The sequence below is a fragment of the Leptodactylus fuscus genome, chromosome 1 (genome assembly GCF_031893055.1).
Source record: "Leptodactylus fuscus isolate aLepFus1 chromosome 1, aLepFus1.hap2, whole genome shotgun sequence".
In the NCBI taxonomy this organism is placed as follows: domain Eukaryota; kingdom Metazoa; phylum Chordata; class Amphibia; order Anura; family Leptodactylidae; genus Leptodactylus; species Leptodactylus fuscus.
Genome location: NC_134265.1, coordinates 90,435,970 through 90,453,473, shown reverse-complemented (window position 1 = coordinate 90,453,473; position 17,504 = coordinate 90,435,970). Strand labels below are relative to the sequence as shown.

At 39.4% G+C, this 17,504-nt stretch overlaps 1 protein-coding gene across 1 annotated transcript in view; it reads left to right on the top strand.

Moving 5' to 3' along the window:
- Window positions 1–17,504, top strand: part of RPH3A (rabphilin 3A) — a 113,015-nt gene that overhangs the window by 82,950 nt on the left and 12,561 nt on the right. Inside the window, exons 9-15 of the mRNA XM_075273991.1 lie at window positions 3,935–4,018; window positions 5,566–5,631; window positions 6,221–6,457; window positions 7,581–7,660; window positions 11,608–11,682; window positions 14,185–14,294; window positions 16,535–16,661. Coding sequence (XP_075130092.1) covers window positions 3,935–4,018; window positions 5,566–5,631; window positions 6,221–6,457; window positions 7,581–7,660; window positions 11,608–11,682; window positions 14,185–14,294; window positions 16,535–16,661 — 779 coding nt within the window. The remainder of the gene's footprint in view (window positions 1–3,934; window positions 4,019–5,565; window positions 5,632–6,220; window positions 6,458–7,580; window positions 7,661–11,607; window positions 11,683–14,184; window positions 14,295–16,534; window positions 16,662–17,504) is intronic.

Here is a 17,504-nt window from a genome sequence, read left to right as displayed (position 1 = left end):
CTACAGCTGTTGTTCTTCATCCTGATGAGAGGTGGGAAGTAAAACTGTTATTGACGGGGCTTAGGAGAAACAAGCACTGTTATACAGTACATGAAGAATGGTATCTTTAATAATGTTTGATATTATAACTCCTCTCCCACATCAGTAACAGTGTTGCTCATGGCTGTACCGATCACTCTCTCCTGCTCCCATCTGCTTCTGTCTTCCTGCTCTTCCACCATGGTTGCTGCTCTAATCTTCGAGTTGCATACTCATGTGAGGGTGAGGAAGAACAAACAGTTAATCATTGCCAATATTGCTCATTGTCCAACCACCCCCCTTCTTGCAGGTGATCCCCATTCTCTCCTTTACTGCTTAGATTAATTCCTTTCAGCCTTCACTGTGTGAGGGCACCTAATACTAACAAGAAAGATTCAGAGATATCGGGAAGAAGAGCAAGCATGGCAGTAAAGTTAGACTGAGAGAAGGCAGGCTTATGTGGTGATTAGAGATGAGCGAACAGTTAAATGTTCGAGATTCGATATTCGTTTCGAGTAGTCCCTCAATATTCAAGTACTCAAATCGAATATCGAACCCTATTATAGTCTATGGGGGGAAAATGCTCGTTTCAGGGGTAGGCAACATTCGATCAAATTATACTTACCAAGTCCACAAGTGAGGGTCGGGCTGGATCCTCCAAGAAGTCTTCTCCATGCAGCATCCCCGCGGCATCTTCTGGCTCTGAATTCACTCTGCCAGGCATCGGGCCTGGGCAGAGCTGACTGCGCATGTCCACACTACAAGCGGGCATGGGCATGCGCAGTCGGCTCTGCCCAGGCCCGATGCCTGGCGGAGTGAATTCAGAGCCAGAAGACGCCGCGGGGAAGCTGCACGGAGAAGACTTCTAAAGGTAGGAGAAGAACCAGCGTTGATTGGCCAACTGTATAGCATTCGGCCAATCAATGCTGGTTCTGCATCGAACTTTTCCATTCGAATAGCGAGTGGTACTCGATCAAGTATGAGTATTTCGAATACCGTAGTATTCTATCGAATACCTACTCAATCAAATACTACTAGCTCATCTCTAGTGGTGATGTCTCCTGTTCTCTAGCAACCAGAAAGAGAGCGTTGTCGGAGGCTAGAGAAACCATAGAACGTCTTTTTCAAAGTGGCACATACCCCCAGAGTCTGTGGTGGGTACTCTTCTGTTATGCGTACCATGCCTTGAGAACCACTCTTCTACAGTATGTCATGTCATGGGGTGGCTAGATTAGGTTGCAATTAAATAGTTCTTGAAGCAGGAGAAATGGGTAAGCATAAAGATCTGAGCAACATTGACAAGTGCTCTTTTGTGAGGGCTAGGTGACTGTATACTACTGCTATTATGCTGTGGTCCAAGAAAGGGTAACCGGATAAAAGGATAAGTGGAACAGGGTTCTAGTTACCAAAGTCATGTCTGCTTTAATAGGTGTTGTAAGGCTCACAAATGATAGTACTGTGAAACCACAAAGTACCCATGTTGATCCTCTGTCCACTAGTAATGTCTGTGAAGGTTATATGAGCGTCAGAACATCCTGCTGAACATCAAGTAGATACATGATAAAATTCCGGTTACTTTTGTTTGCCACTAAGGACAGTATATTGGATATAGCTTTATATACCTTCTATGGAGTTCTAGAATACAGGGGCCCAGGATCCTCTTTGCTCATGGGCCCAGACATATCTCTGCCGCTTCTGCTTGACCTATTTCCCAAATATTGCAGGTAAATTAACAGTTTAAAATGTAATGTAGACCTTGTCAATGAGCGTGGCTCCATTTTGGGGAACTGTATTTATTTATTTATTTATTTTTTCTTGCACTTGAGTGGTTGTTGCTTACAGCCAAATGCAAATGAGTCCTAATACAGCTGTTTATATCAAGTATGCATATATAAATATATTACACATTACAAGGACAGGCTCATCACTATATCACATACATTTCGGTAATTATGTAATGTAATGTTTGTTAAGCAATAAAACAAAAGAAAATAATATAAAGAAATAGAATTCTTGACTACCCTATTTTATGACCTGCCTAGAGCTAATAGCAAATCCTCTTAAAATTGATTTGTTTGAGTATTGCTTCTGACATCTTGAAAACATTAAAATGATCATTATCACCATTTCCCTGTAGCACAACCACACAGTACAAGGCCTAGCAATAAAATATATATATATATTTTCTGTTATCTGATTTATTCATGTGAATGACGCTAGATACAGTAAACCTTGTTTTTAATTCCTTTAACCCCTTAATGACACAGTCTACTTTGGCCTTCAGGACAAGACATACTTTTTGCTTTTTTTCATCCCTGTCTTTTGAGAGACGTAACCTTTTATTTTTTTAATTTTTCCATTGACGTGCCCATATGATGGCTTGACTTTGCCAAGACACATTGAAATGTTAAAACAAACTATTATGGAGTACATTTCATGAATTTAAATTTAAATCATGATTTTATTTATTTTTTTGGTAGGGGAATAACCAAAATATAGCACTTCTTCAATTTTGTTTTATTTATAGTGATATTCGGGGTGACAATCTAATGTCTAGTCTCTTCTAATGAAGAACAATCTAGCATTGACAGTTCGTGGAAACTGCTTTAGCGTTCAGTTATGTTTCTCTCAGGGCCACATTTAGTTAAAGGTCAGTATATAATGCTATAGGTCCCTGCACAGTCAGTGTCCAGGATCGTTGCTTTGCATGGAAAACCTAAAAGTTGATGGAAATAACGCTGTATTTGTAAGCAGGTACCTTAGACATTGTGTTATCATATTAATAAGGCTGCACACACAATAAGATATTATCAATATATACAACTTTTGTACTGAAGAATACCTACTCTAATATGGCATCCACAGAATGATTTTGGAACCTGCCGTAACTCTGTTTGGCTTTACTTTGATACCTGCAAAAGTTTTTAGGTTTTGGGGCCACGATCCATTACATAGGATGTTAAAGAGGTATTCATTTCCAAAACATTGCTGCTCTGTAATATGCCATTCTCCATACATAAAGTAGTTGTTGCTCCATAAAACAGAACCACAGGAATTCTGTACGTGAATACTGACTAACATAAAACTGTGTAGAGAGGAGAAAGAGGGAGGAGAGAGGAGAGGGCAAGGAGCCGAGACAACTACATGACTCTGCTTCATAACGCTCAACAATAGCAGTGATATCTGTGTAAATCGGAGGTGTGCAGAGGGTGTGCACTTGGACTCAGGAGCCTTACGACTGCGGTAACTAAAGAAGTTGCAGTGGTTGCAGCTGCTATGTCACCAGCCCTATAAGCCAGGGGTCCTCACCACACTAAGGCTGATTACATTTATTTGCTTTCTTTTCTGGCTTATTTTCTTGGTCCATAGTCTGTGTCTTGTAAATTTATTACCTCTGCCCTCTGGTGCACTGGACTGAGACCCGAGAAGATTTATGATACATAGACTTCTGCTATCAGAAAGAAGAAAAACTTTTTAATTCCTAAAAGAAATAGTGAAAGAGGGATTTTGTGTAGGGATACTGTGGCATAAAAGGGGACATAATTACTATGTGGGGGCAATGATATAATGGGGATCTTGTGTGCACAGACCTATTGTGAACATGTCTTCATGATGGTCTTTTTCATATCTTAGTCTTCACCTTTGAGAAGAGATTTACTTTAAGTATAGATTACAACTGTATCTGTGTGATGGATATGTATTTAAATTCATGCTAACCTATCATATTATATATCTGAATATTACTGTCACGTGAATATTTTCTGTCTCTTTAGTTGGCGTGGAGATGCTCTTTACTATGCACATACAATAAGCTTACTTTTTTTCAATTTGCAGTTCTTAAGCATAATGTATATTTAGTTGCAACTGACTAAACACTAATCGTGTTTTTTTTTTGTTTTTATATCTGTTCGTATAGGTGCCAGACGTCCCAATGCGGGTCCAAATGCAAGACCTGCTGTTCCTGCAAATCAAAGTCCCAATGTACAGTCTGCACAGCAAGGTAAATCATCAGATGTGTGCCTTCCACATAGTATATTTCAGAACAGGAAAAGACTTTACATTAATTCCAGTACAATAGACTGGTATAATGACTGGTACAGAGGGAGAGAGAACCCTGCGTACAAGGGCTTATTTACAAGAAAGAGGAAGAGGAGGAGAAGTGAGGGTACAACCCATTCACATATTAGTATAGGGCAGCATGATTATTGTAGCTTCTAGGCTTTCCTAAAGAGGTGGATTTCCAGGCTTTGTTTAAAGGTTACAATTCTTGGGGATAGTCTGTTGTGTTGGGTAGCACATTCCAGAGTATGAGTTAAGCACAGGAGAAGACTTGGAGACCATCGTGTAAAGAGCTGGAGAGCATAGAAAGTAGTCTTGTAGTGACTGGAGATGGTATATGGGCAGTATCTGAAGCATAGATCAGAAAGGTATGGATAGAATCCGGTGTGTATAGCTTTGTATAGAATTAATATTTTAAACTGGATTAGGTGGACACTGGGTGAAAGGATAGACAGAGGGTAAAGTCAGATAGAAAATGAGGGGAGAGGTGGATAAGCCAGACAGCAGAGTTGCAAGGGAGCCAGTATGATTATTAAAAGTTATCAACTACAAACAAGAATTTGCTTTGTTTCTAAGATACAGCACCATTTCCATCAAAAAGCTCTGTCCTTGGTACTATATTGCACTTATTTTTATCGAGTGGTGCTGAACTTGAATAGCAGACTTAGCCCATGGAAAGATATAGTGCTGTTTCTGAAAGAGAGTATATCCTATTTTTTACTCTAAACCCATTTAACGGTTAATATTAGAGCATCTGGTGTAATAATGATCTATGTAATCTTTCATAAATTGATTCTATTTACTGTATATTGTTGAATGATTTTTAAAGCATGAGTATGAATGGGGTTTCCAATGTCCGGAAGTATGAGATGTTTTATAGTATATGAAAAAAAAACAAAAAAACTTTTCAAGTCTTCAGTAGGTGATACCTTTTTTTAATGGCTAACTCATAATGATGACAGAATATAACGTTTCGAAGCTTCCTCTGAGCTCCTTCTTCAGATATATCTAAAAACACTTTCTAGAGGCTGCATATTTATAACTGGCCATAGGGGTAGGGTTACAGGAGGGAGGGGGGAAGAGGCTTATTACTATATACTTATAACAACAAACAATCAATTGCCAGATCCCAGGTTATCTTAAAGGCTGTCTTAATGATTTGTATAAAAAGACATAAACCCACGTGAGACGTTAATTCCATTGTCCAGCGTCTGGAATAGGGTCATGGCCTTGTACTCCTAAATCAGTCGCTGTTTCCTTGATTTAAAGTTCCCTTTTAAGATCAAGATTTTCATGTCATTGATGATGCTGTGGTCTATGTTATGTTTTATAGTACAAATAAGTCCTCATACTCAGGAATTGGCAATAACAGGGTATCCTAAAATAGGTTTGTGTGATCTCTGTACTACATTTTCTCCATGTATAACATTGTGGTTACATTGAATCTAACACTTGTGTTGCTTAGTGGCTATACATTTCTGTTAACAGCTCCTCCAGCGGGTGGCAGATCAGCACCAAGGCCAGCTCCAGCAGGCAGATTTCCAGAAGGGCAAGGTATTGCTTCTGCATTTCTAGGTATTCAGTTGTCACAGGAAATGTTAATTAGCTTTTAATATAATAATCTGGATGTTGAAATTTTATTAATAGCTAATTATGGAATACACAACAGTGTTTCAACATATGATTAGGCGCAAATATAATTTTGTTATAGATGACTACAATGAGGCAGAGCTACTATTACCAATAGACTCTGGTGTAAATCTGGCACATTCTGGCAAATTTAATTTGTGACATTTTTTCAGACTTGCTAGACATGTCGGCGTGCCTTACATGCAACAAAATATTCCAAAATTGCGTCAAAAGTTTGGTATAAAATTCAGACTTAAGTAAAACCAATTATTAAGTGATATAAACATAGACTACAGTCTAAAAATGCCCCAGATTTCTGCATCAACCACAGTGATAATTCAGTAGCTTTTTCACAATGTCTGTCTATATTTACACCAACCTATTTAGCGAATCTAGGTCACTATGTCTTATTGATAAGACGTGACATTTAGATGTGACTGAAGAATGGCAAAAGTGACTAATTTACAAGGGGTTAATTGAAAATGATTATGAAGGTATTATATTGGTTTCATAGGTGGTCCCGCTGCTCCTGCTTCTCAGCCGCCTGAACAACCTTACGCACCGGCAGGGCCGAGGGAAGATAAACCCAGTGGTTTTGCAGCACAAAGCGTTAGAGAGGACAGACCCCTTCGCCAAACTTTATCATACTCTGCAGCTGTGCCCTCTACTGTAACAGCAGCTCCTGCCAGGCAGGCACAGCCTCAGGAAGAAGAAGAGGAAGAAGCGAACAGCTATGACTCTGATGAAGCAAGTGAGTTATGGGGAAGGGTGAATAATTTTAGAGATCATGTATGAAAATGTATGTACATAGGCAGTGTTGACCATACTAGTTATTGAGATTCATATTGATGATAGTCAGACAACCCGTTTATGATAATGGGCAACGGCAGTCTCCATTAGAGAACCTCAGTGTGCTCAGTTTTGGAGGAAAAATCTCAACATTTAATAAAAAAAACATGTTTGATTCATAATAAAAGGAATTTCTAACTATAGATGCAAAGATTTGTACAAGATCATCTCAACAACCCATCTATATTCTCTATTTAGGTGTAGAATGTCAGAATGATACATCCTCTTGCTACTTCATCCAGTGTGGAGACCTGCTATAAAGCTGAAGCTAGATCTGGATTGCCTGTGTATTACTTGGGCTTCCATTTGTTTGAGTGGCCATATGTATTATTACATTTTCCCCACACTGAATATAAGTAGCTTATGCCATCTTACCCCGACAAAATCAGCAGTTTGCCAAATAAAGAGCCAGATTTATGGTGATCTGACTCTCATATTGAAGTGGTTGTTTGTGATGAGAAAATACATTTCTATTTTTTTTTTATAATTTTTCCTTCATATAAAATTGTAAACAAATAGTTAAATGTACCACTTCATTTCTTCGTGTAAGTGTTCTTTATGATTTATTTCTTTTATTTTGAGCCATTGTGGGAAAATCGTTGCGTTGCCGGCAAGACAAACAATGAGCTATATAATAATCTGTTGTTTCCATTTCATGCTAGACAAATAAGAACAAACATATGGTAAACTCTGGTTTTACAATACAGAGAGCTGCACAATCTGCGAAGTGCTTAGTGTTTTCTAGATCTACTTCAAGAATGAGATGCTTCATTGATTTTGTTCCTTTTCCTGAGAACAGGTGCTGAAGATGACAAACTGTTTGTTAATGGGCCATAAAGAATTTGGCTCATTTTCCACTTCACAAAAAACTCTGTAGTATTTGAGAACAAAGGAAAAGTAGATTTCCGAAACCTGTTTACATCTGTGTAGCCAGTCTCAGGTCACATCTGCCTTGAAATGTCTTTAGATTTGTGAATGTAAACATAAAGAATAATAAGTGATTTTTCTTTTTTTCTATTGTATAGCCACATTGGGAGCTTTGGAATTCAGTCTTTTATATGACCAAGCCAATAATTCTCTTCAGTGCACCATCATAAAAGCTAAGGTAAGCAACTCAGTGTATGCCAGTTAAAGGGGTTGTCCTGCAGTAATGATGTTGTGACTACCTGCACTTGACCTCCGTAGCCCATCACTGTCCTCTGATTGGTTACTTAAGGAGAGTCAGCAAGTCATCACTGCGGTAAGGCAACAGAGGCCAGCAGGAGCACTGGAAAGGCGACAAAATAACATAATAAGCATTATTCACCTTCAAAAATCCCCGCTGTGATAAAACCACTTAACAATCGTTCTTTCTGGCACATTTTTTATGTTCCCGACAACCCTTTTGAAGTTTATAAATTCCTTTTGTGCAGAACCAACAATACTTTGCTTAGGAAGCGGTTTCCCATTGCTATTGGTGTTGCTAGATATGCTGAATAAGGCGACAAGTGACTTTCTATAGTTTCTATTGTTCATTTTGAGTGACAAAAAAATACATTTGGCCAATGTATCTGAAACCATCAATTAGGTCCTACATAGCACTGACTTATTCTTTTTAATAAAGAAGATTTTAAATATGTTAAGAGAGAAAAGCCCTCAAAACGGTCTTATTAAACCTCGTATCCTCCCACTCATTGAACTGTCCCCTGAATCCAGGTTAGTTCAGTCTATAAAAGAAATAATTAATTCCACAACTCTCAAATTACCTAAATCCTGAGATATCTTAATATTATCTGTTATTAAAATTGAAGCTCAGAAGCCAAGATCTTTGTGGACCTCTCTGCAGAAAGTGTTTCTTATAATTACACCGTGAGATACCTTCCTGCATTGATGTATGTAAGTAATACAGCTATAGATGTGTAACCCCGAGGGCAATGTTTAATGGCAGCTAAAATTAAAAACCATCTTGTGAATGCTAGAGGCATCATTGAAATTAAACCTTTCTTCTTTTCTCTGGCACCCCTAAGGAAGTGAATGGAGTGCTGGTCATGGACGCACACCGGAATAATATTCACATGATCCCAGTAGTTGGGTCCTCTTTAACCCATTAACTACCATGATCCTCAATTGGGGATCGGTTACTTTAACCTGTCTACAAACGCCATCTGTCATTAAGGAATAGAAACAGGACATTCACGTGCTCCAGCAGGATGTCGCCCGTGATAGGAAACCTAAACTGATCACGTGTATGCATTGTCTTGCGCACATGAGGTCATTTTCACGATGCAGTTTCCGTATTACTGAAAAATTTTGGGGGCAGTTGATGGGTTAATCTGATCCTTATCTCCTATCCTGTGAACAGGGAATAGGTTTCTTTACTATGCAATGTGGACTCATATGACTGTCATTTTTGTAGGAAGATATTATTGATAGTGATAGTAAAGAACATTAGTTGTGCTGAGACATGATTTATATATAAAAAAAATACACATGAAAAGTTATGGAATTTTGTTTTTGGACCCTTTTTATTTAGCATTAGTGTTTTTAGTATTATTTTTCTTCTCTTTTATATGTTAGACCTTGCCTTAAATTGGTGTGTTACAGTGACTTATAAAAATCAATGTCATATGTATTGAACTGCAAAATCTTTTTCCTTATACTATACCAAAATCTCTGTATTCTGTATCTATTTGTACCACAGCCTGATAATCACCCTTTAAGTGGTTACCAATGTTCTTACAGGTTTTATTTTTAGTATGTTTTCTGATTAAAATAGATACATTAATAAGGCACGATATACCTCTCACACTACAGTACCAACTTTGGATATTCTGACCACCCACCTTTAACACAATGCAATACTGTTATGTATGGCAAGAACACCTACAAGTGTTACCTGCAAGTTGTTGAGACAATTGATTCCATTCTAACAAACTGAACACATTTAGTTGCATTAATGTGATCTGTAATGCTCAGTACTTGAAGGATAAATCTCAAAAGTAATGTATAGGTTAGGAAACCAAGTAAAATAAACAGGAACAATATGTTATTGACTTTGCCATGGATGCTATGCAGTATGACACTGCTGACTGACATACTGGCGATGAAGCAAAGCATAAAAAATAAACCAAACATTAAAAAGGTTTTCAACTTTAACTCTTTCCTCCTTTCTTTTCTTATCTCTTTTTAGTCCCTGTAAATAGTTTGTATTATAAGAGTCTCACGTGTTGCAAAAGATCTGGGTGGAGTTAAAGTGGTTTTGCAGCACTTAAAGGGGCTCTATCATTGGGGAAAGTCATTTTTAACTAATCACATTCATGCATAGCATTTAGAAAAGCTATTTCACATGTATCTTTTGTATGTAAATTGCCTCAGTGGTTTTTGAATGAGCCCGTTTTTATTCCAGCCAGCACAGGAAGTTCCCAGCAGCACTCCTCTCTGCTATTCTGTCCTATCTGTGTGTGCAAACAGGAAGCAGGAAGTCAGCAGCAGCAGCCTGTGCTGTACACATACATAGGAAAGAATAGCAGAGGGTTCACGATGAGACTTCCGGGGTGCACCAAGAGGTTAATTAGTATATGAATAAAAACGGGCTCATTCAAAAACCACTAAGGCAATTTGTGTACAAAAGGTGCGTGTGGAATAGTCTTTCTAAAGCCTATGCAAGTGTGTGCATATCTAAAAATGTCTTTTCCCAATGATAGAGCCCCTGTAAATATTGATGACCTAGTCTTAAGATAAATCATCAATACTATATTTAGTTTTTTCAAGTCCTAGTACCCACACCAGTCTGGTGTTTGGGCCTGAGGCATCACATTCATCACTTACCTGGCTGGCGTTCCTTCAGATCCGGGCTTAATTTCATCAATATTTAAGTCTTGCGACTTTTGTAACTCCCTAAAAAAATCTCCTTAAGGCTAAAGCCACATGTAGTGAAATGCAGCTAAAAGAAAATTACCAAAAAACTGAAACACAGTAAAAATGCATTGGAATATGGAATTTCAACAGGCTTGTGTTTTTTCACAACTTTTTTGTGTTTTTAATGCCCCCATTTATAAGTCTATGGGAGAAAACAACATTTTAGCAGATACAAAATTGATATATTTTGCTTTTGTTTTTTTATCTCGCAATGTGAAAGTGATATTAAATTAAATAAAATTACATTCACTTTCCTGAGGCTCTAAAATGGTTTCTGCATCAAGCTTTATATGGGCTTTAAAAAGAAAAAGTGTTCATCGAGACTGGCATTACAATATGCCAGTCTTGATCCCCAAGTGTTAAGAGTATCTTGCACCTAATTTATTAAGAGACATTCATTCTGTAATACACTACGTATGTATACAGCCCTGCATATTTCAGAAAACTAAATCTAAGCCAGATGTGTGCCATAATTTATGCCACTTCTGGTGTAAATTGTGACATAGCTGTCTGGCCATGGGAGGCCATTCACCAACCCACTTTTCAGAAAACAGGCAGGGGGTGGAGTTAAAAGTCACAAATTTTGAAACTGTTTTGTGCACAGTTTTTTTTAATTTTTTTTTAAAGAAATTAGTAGGAGTTTTACAACCCCCACCGACACTGATCAGTTGACCGAAGGTGCAACAGTAGTTCAGTGAACAATGAACCTGCTTAATGTGTATTAGGCACAATTTTTTATTTTTGAAGCTTTGCTTGGTATTGCAGCTCACAGCTACTGCAAAAATTACATGGCTAGACCTAGTAAATAAGGAAGCCAATGTGTATGTAATGGATCATTGTGACCCTTTTAGTTATCTGATTGATATAATTGATATAATTGTTAGGAGTTCAACCCCATAAAACGTATATATCCTAAATTTATCTTAAAGAGACGCCATCAATATTGTATGCTGAGTAAATCCCTTTAATGATAGAAAACTGACAACTAAATTTAGGTTACAAATAGGGCACTATTTCCTTTATTAAAATAATGTTAGCTGTCATCTTAGGTATACTCTAATATTATACATTTATGAAATACATATACTTTTCTCCCATGGTTATTGTTATGAAACATACAAGTTATTAATGCTTATTTAAACTGCTTTATTCCAGGGACTAAAACCCATGGACTCAAATGGCTTAGCTGACCCGTATGTGAAGCTACATCTTCTCCCCGGGGCTAGTAAGGTAATATAAATGTTGCTGAAACAAAAGGAAACCTGGCTGTGTTTGACAATTGACACGCAGGCTCTTTTGTAGGCTTACAGCTTAGACATCATTTTAAACAATCTTGTATTGCTTTTCTCTCTTGACCCTATGTCAGCAGATTTCCTTTCGTTATTCTGGGACTATAAGATCTACGGATATACTTAAAAGCCTTAGTATACCATGATCCTAGGAGTTGTCTGGTTTATCTTATTAGAGCTGAAGGATGTAATAAATGGATGTCCATCTCTTAGTCAGAGCAGATACCCACTGCAAAGCATCATAATCTCTCTGGAGGACATCCCTTATGCACTAAACAGATGGCCCATTGGTTTCAATGATTATTTTGTAATGCTTTATTTCTCCTGACATAAGAACACAAAAACCAGCCATGTTTAAGATCTCTGGAGCCTTGCTTAAATCCCAATGACACTTCCTTAGCCAGTAGTTTGCTACAATCATATACAGGCTAGAATTTTCTCTGTGATACAGTCCTTATGATCCAGACTGATACATTTCTCCTACTTATTAACAAATTCTTAGGGTAAATGTACAAAATCAGCAGCACAAAACTTTCCATTTTTTCTTGAGAGGATTGCATAGCGTTTATTATAGAGAGGTTGAATCGAAACACAATATATAAGACAGTGGAAAAACGTTAAGAATTTCAGATCCAAAATGCTTCCCAAACAGCAGTAGAAACATATGTTAAGGGACACAAATGACAAAGCAATACATAAATCCTACTAATATTATAAAGGTGTAAGTATGTGTGTCTGGATGTTTAGATGTTTGTTCCTCAATCACACCTACACGGGAGAACGGATTTGTCTGAAAATGCGCACATACATACCGTGGGTCCTGGATTGAACGATAGGCTACATGGAATTCCCGTACACCACCGCAATTCACTCCCGTGCCCGGTGCTTCTCACGGTTCAATTTGCTGCAGGACCTGGCACGCTGTAGGACCTGGGATGACGTCATCCCAGCCCTTTCAGCAGCTTACCTGATTGGGTGCCACTTCTCTATGTGGGCGGAGTTATCATCTGGCCACCGTCCACACCAACATGGTGTCTCTGAGAGGTCCGGAGCGTCCTGCACAAGGGCCTTTACTCTGGGGCAGCGACAAGTCCATATGCTGTCCCACCTGTGTGGCGTCACCACGGGACCGCAGTACTCTGTCGCGGCCGGACAGGGGGTCGCCTGCACCGTTCTCTGGAACGCCGGTTCGGCCAGCTGTCCCGCAGTGTCTGCCATCTCTGGACACTACAAGTCGGAACATCGGTGCATGGGAAGCCCAGGGTGTGGTGAGGAAGAGGCCACAGGTTGGTAGGGGGAAAGGGGACACACAGTCGGAAGGGTCTGGTGGGTCGAAAAGGGGGCACGGGTTAGGTAAGATGGGGGAAGGGGGCATGAGGTAGGAGGAAGGAATGACCACATGGGGAAGCGGGTAGGGACAAAGGGGGGGGGGGGGTGGCGGGCGCCAGGAGGGAGATGAGGTAAAGAGTTCCAGTGGGCCGCAGGGTGGGGGGGCACGGGGTAGGTAAGACGGGGGAAGGGGGCATGGGGTAGGGGGAAAAAGGGGGCACGGAGTAGGTAACACGGGAGAAGGGGGAATGGGGTTAGGGGGGAAGGGGGCATGTTCCTGGGGGGCAAAGGGGCACGGGGTAGGAGGAAGGATTGACCACATGGGGAAGCGGGTAGGGAGAAAGGGAGGTGGCGGGCGCCAGGAGGAAGAGTTTGTAAATCTGCCTAGTGCCCCTTGTGCACTTGCAGATTGATATATATCCAGAAAGCTATAGTTTTCTCTGTGTTGCTTCATCAGTTTCTGTCCATAAATGTTTCTGCTCCTGTTAAAGCCCCTTACACAGCACTATTATTGGTTTGGGAGGCATTTTAGACCTGGCAAATTCCTTTTGGGGTTGTCTGGGACTAGGATATTGGTTTCTTTGATCTCTTCACTACTTACTAAGCACTGGTTCATTGTGTATTGTAGCTCAGTTCCATTTATCTGAATGTGACCCAGCTGGAGCATGACCATGTGACCAGTGGACATGATGTCCATGGCTTGGAAAGAGGAAGTGGATCTCAATATCCTAGTCTAGCCATAACCTAAGTAATGGCCCACAACATTGTGATTGCACCACCCACTATGCCAGTCTATCCAAAAAGAATGAACAGGACAGTCAGCTCTCCACTTCTCCAGTGCTTTAACATATGCTTTGGGAATTTATCCAGATCAGATGTTAAATGGACACGACAGTGACAGATGTTGTCAGGGGAAAGATCAGGCATGATACATTTTAAAGTCATTTGTTCTTATGGTGGTTAAACTGCTGCCAAATAACTATGGCACCATCTTACTCCACAAAAAATGCATTTGTATTCGGTGGGGTGGCCAAGTTCAGGAGCAAAAGCTATCACCTAACAGCTATTGAATCTGTATCGCCAATTTAGGAGGATACTTATTTTCCATTTTCAGGCAAACAAACTGCGAACTAAAACTCTCAGAAACACTCGTAATCCAATATGGAATGAGACTCTGGTGTATCATGGAATCACGGATGAGGAATTACAGAGGAAGACACTACGGCAAGTTTCCTCATTTGGTTCACTATAACAGATTCAGTGCAAGGTTACTAAGCTCAGCATTAATCCTCATTAAGCTAATGGGCTTGTAAGATATTGATTATATTGGTAAAGAGGTCAGCAGGCTTCATTCCAATTACTAGGGACTTTGAACAATTATAGATTTATGAGGAAGTCTGACAAGACTTTTTAAAATTTCTGATTCTATTCCATCATTTTCCTTATTATGATTCTACTAGAAATAGGTTGGATGCAGTTATGAGGAATGCTGATAGGTTGAAATCGGCCCTTATATGAGAGTTTAGATTTGGCCTCTCTGGGGGACACTAATTTATAATAGAGAAGTCTGGCCCTATTGCTTCGTAATGTGTTTGCACTCTACTATACAAGCAGTGCCAGTCTGGGGTGTCTTGGGACTATCAGTGGAATTGATTCTATGGACCCACTCTAATGTCACAGCTATTTTTTTATACCATGTATCCTGCCCATATGATATAAATACCATAGTTCCTATACCACAATCTCTATTGATTGTGGCATATGAGTGGTTAAGGGGCTGAAACAGTAGTTGTCTCAGCCAAGAGAACAGGCAACATAAGGCTAGGACTACACATTCTCAAATATTGCCATACTGCCCTGTGAATCATTCATTAAGTGTATGTAATCGCATTGTGAGCCACTGGATGTTGTGAACTTGACTTCTAGCTGCAAAAAAATCAAGCACTGCTCAGTCGTTTTGCAACTAGATGTAGCAGCACCCTTGGGGTCATAATATGACTCCATTTACTTACATGGCTCCCAGGATTTGCTGCAAAGTCGTCATGTAGCCTTAGATTAATGGTACAGTGGTTGGCCACATGGACACTGTAACTCTCAGCAGCTGGGGATCGCGAGCTACTGTAGGTTGTAGTTCTCAGAGGCAAAAGTTCTCAGTTGCAAGATCTTGAGGAGATATATGTATGTGTTGTGTGTGCTGCTCACAGTCAGTATTTCTTTGCAGACTCCTCTGTCCAAATTTTTACTGCCGAGTTCTGTTTTTAAGGGATTCCATCATTAGATATAGGCAAATTTGCTAATGCCATGTTGCAATAGCCTATAGAAATGTTATTCTATCCCTAGCTTTCTTTAGCTTTTAGCCGACACCGTTTTTGAAATACAGACTTTATTCTTATATGCTAATTCTATGCACAAAGCACAGGGAGTGTTTCCCTTGTGCTCAGAGTACAGCACAGTCTTCTCCAGTATCCCGCCTCCTCTGGCCGCTATATGCCCCTTCTTGTGTAGCTATCCTTCTCTTCTTATTCTTGGCTGCATAGGAAGCAGCACTTCTCGCTGCAGTGCTTGCACGAGTTTTGCATGCGCTGTAGTGAGAAGTGCTACTCCTAATGCTTTGAAGAATAATAAGAGAAGGATCTCTTCACATGAAGGGGTGTGTAGCGGACAGAGGAGGTGGGATACTGGATATGACTTTGCTGTGCTTGGAGAAGAGGGGGAATGACTTTAAAGACTTTGATACTTGGCAAGTCTGCAGGAGGCTCAAGCAACACTTCCTCTCTAGCAGCTCCTGCTGTCAAACTCTTCCCTCAAGTGGCAAATGCTGCAACGTCATCAACCTGATCCGAATGAAAGCAGGGCCCCCTTTTGGGCCTGATTTTCCTTTGGGACCCCACTACTGTACTTAGTCGCATTGGATAAAATCTATATTCGGCAACTATTATGCTTTTCAGCTGCATACTATATCAGATCTGGTTATTCTTCATGTTTTCCACACCCACAGCTAGTTGTACTACCTTCATGTTTTCCATCTCCAAACACATACACAACACTGCTGCCCCATGACAACAGTATGAAAAGTGTTAGCAGGGAGTGGTGTAGCTATAGGTGGTGCAGAGGTGGGAGTACCGGGCCCTTGAACCCCTCTGCTCTGTTACATAAAAGATAGGAGTGATCGAATGGCAAATGGTAGGCAGGAGCCAAAGTTCTGGAGGTTCATTAGAGTGGGGTTCCAGCCATATAATTCTAAGTGTATGGGCACATGATAGCAATATTTCACTCGTATGACTGTTCTATTACTTGGACAAACTATTTCCTCAGGTCATAGAAACAAACACTGCGCTGTAGAACATCACAGATGAAGAAATGATTTTTATGTAAAATGAGCCCCTAGAAAAAATAAGTGTATAGATATATATAATTTTATTTTTTTTAAACTAAGTTTTCCAAATTTTCCACTTTACTTTCAGAATTTCTGTTTGTGATGAGGACAAATTTGGTCACAATGAATTTATTGGTGAGACAAGATTTTCCCTGAAGAAACTAAAACCAAATGCAAAAAAGAATTTCAATGTGTGCCTGGAGCGAGTTATTCCGGTATGATTTTTTTTTTTTTTATTTACTGATCTTTTTGACCTCCATACATTATGTTGTAGGTTATTATGTTTTGGTTGATGCAGAAAAACGGTGGAGAAAAACTAAATGAATTTGAATTAATCTCATCCACACATTGCATAAAAAAAGAGATGTGGGAAAACTGCATTTCATATTCTTGAAAAACCCAGCATGCAAATTGTAGCTGCAGATTTGTGAGCATTTTCCCTTTAAATTTAAGAGAAAAATTAAAAACACAGAGAAAAATACTTTTTAATGAGAAACACCGTGGAAACAATGCAGACATTTCTGCTACATTTGATTGAAGGTACATCATATAGATGTCAGCAAAAATGAGTTTGCTTCTCCTTTGATCCCTGACTGGGTTCACAAAGTGTGAATTTTTTTTTTGAAGGATTTTGGTTGTAATAGAATTTGGATGTGGATTTTGCAAAGTACAGTTCAATATAAATGAATGGGGTTTTACCAAAACACCATTCTTGAGCATAAAGGAAATCTAGACATGCTGCAAATGATCATATCTAAAGCATGACTTATCTGTTCTATTATGGATTTCCACTATGCAACCTGTAAAATCCACAGTTAAATCTGCATCTAAACCTGTAGCAAAGTCCTTGTGTCACACTTTTATGTTGCGTGTGAACGTGCACAGTATACTCAGCCTGTAAGCGGAGCAGCTCTGACATTTTGATTAACGCGACTGTACAAGTAAGTCAAGGTAAACTAGAAACACAATTGGAGAAATATGTCTAATGGATGCAAGTGACTTTAATCTCCTATACTACGCTGGAATTCTATACATCATGGCTGTCAGTAGCTCCATTT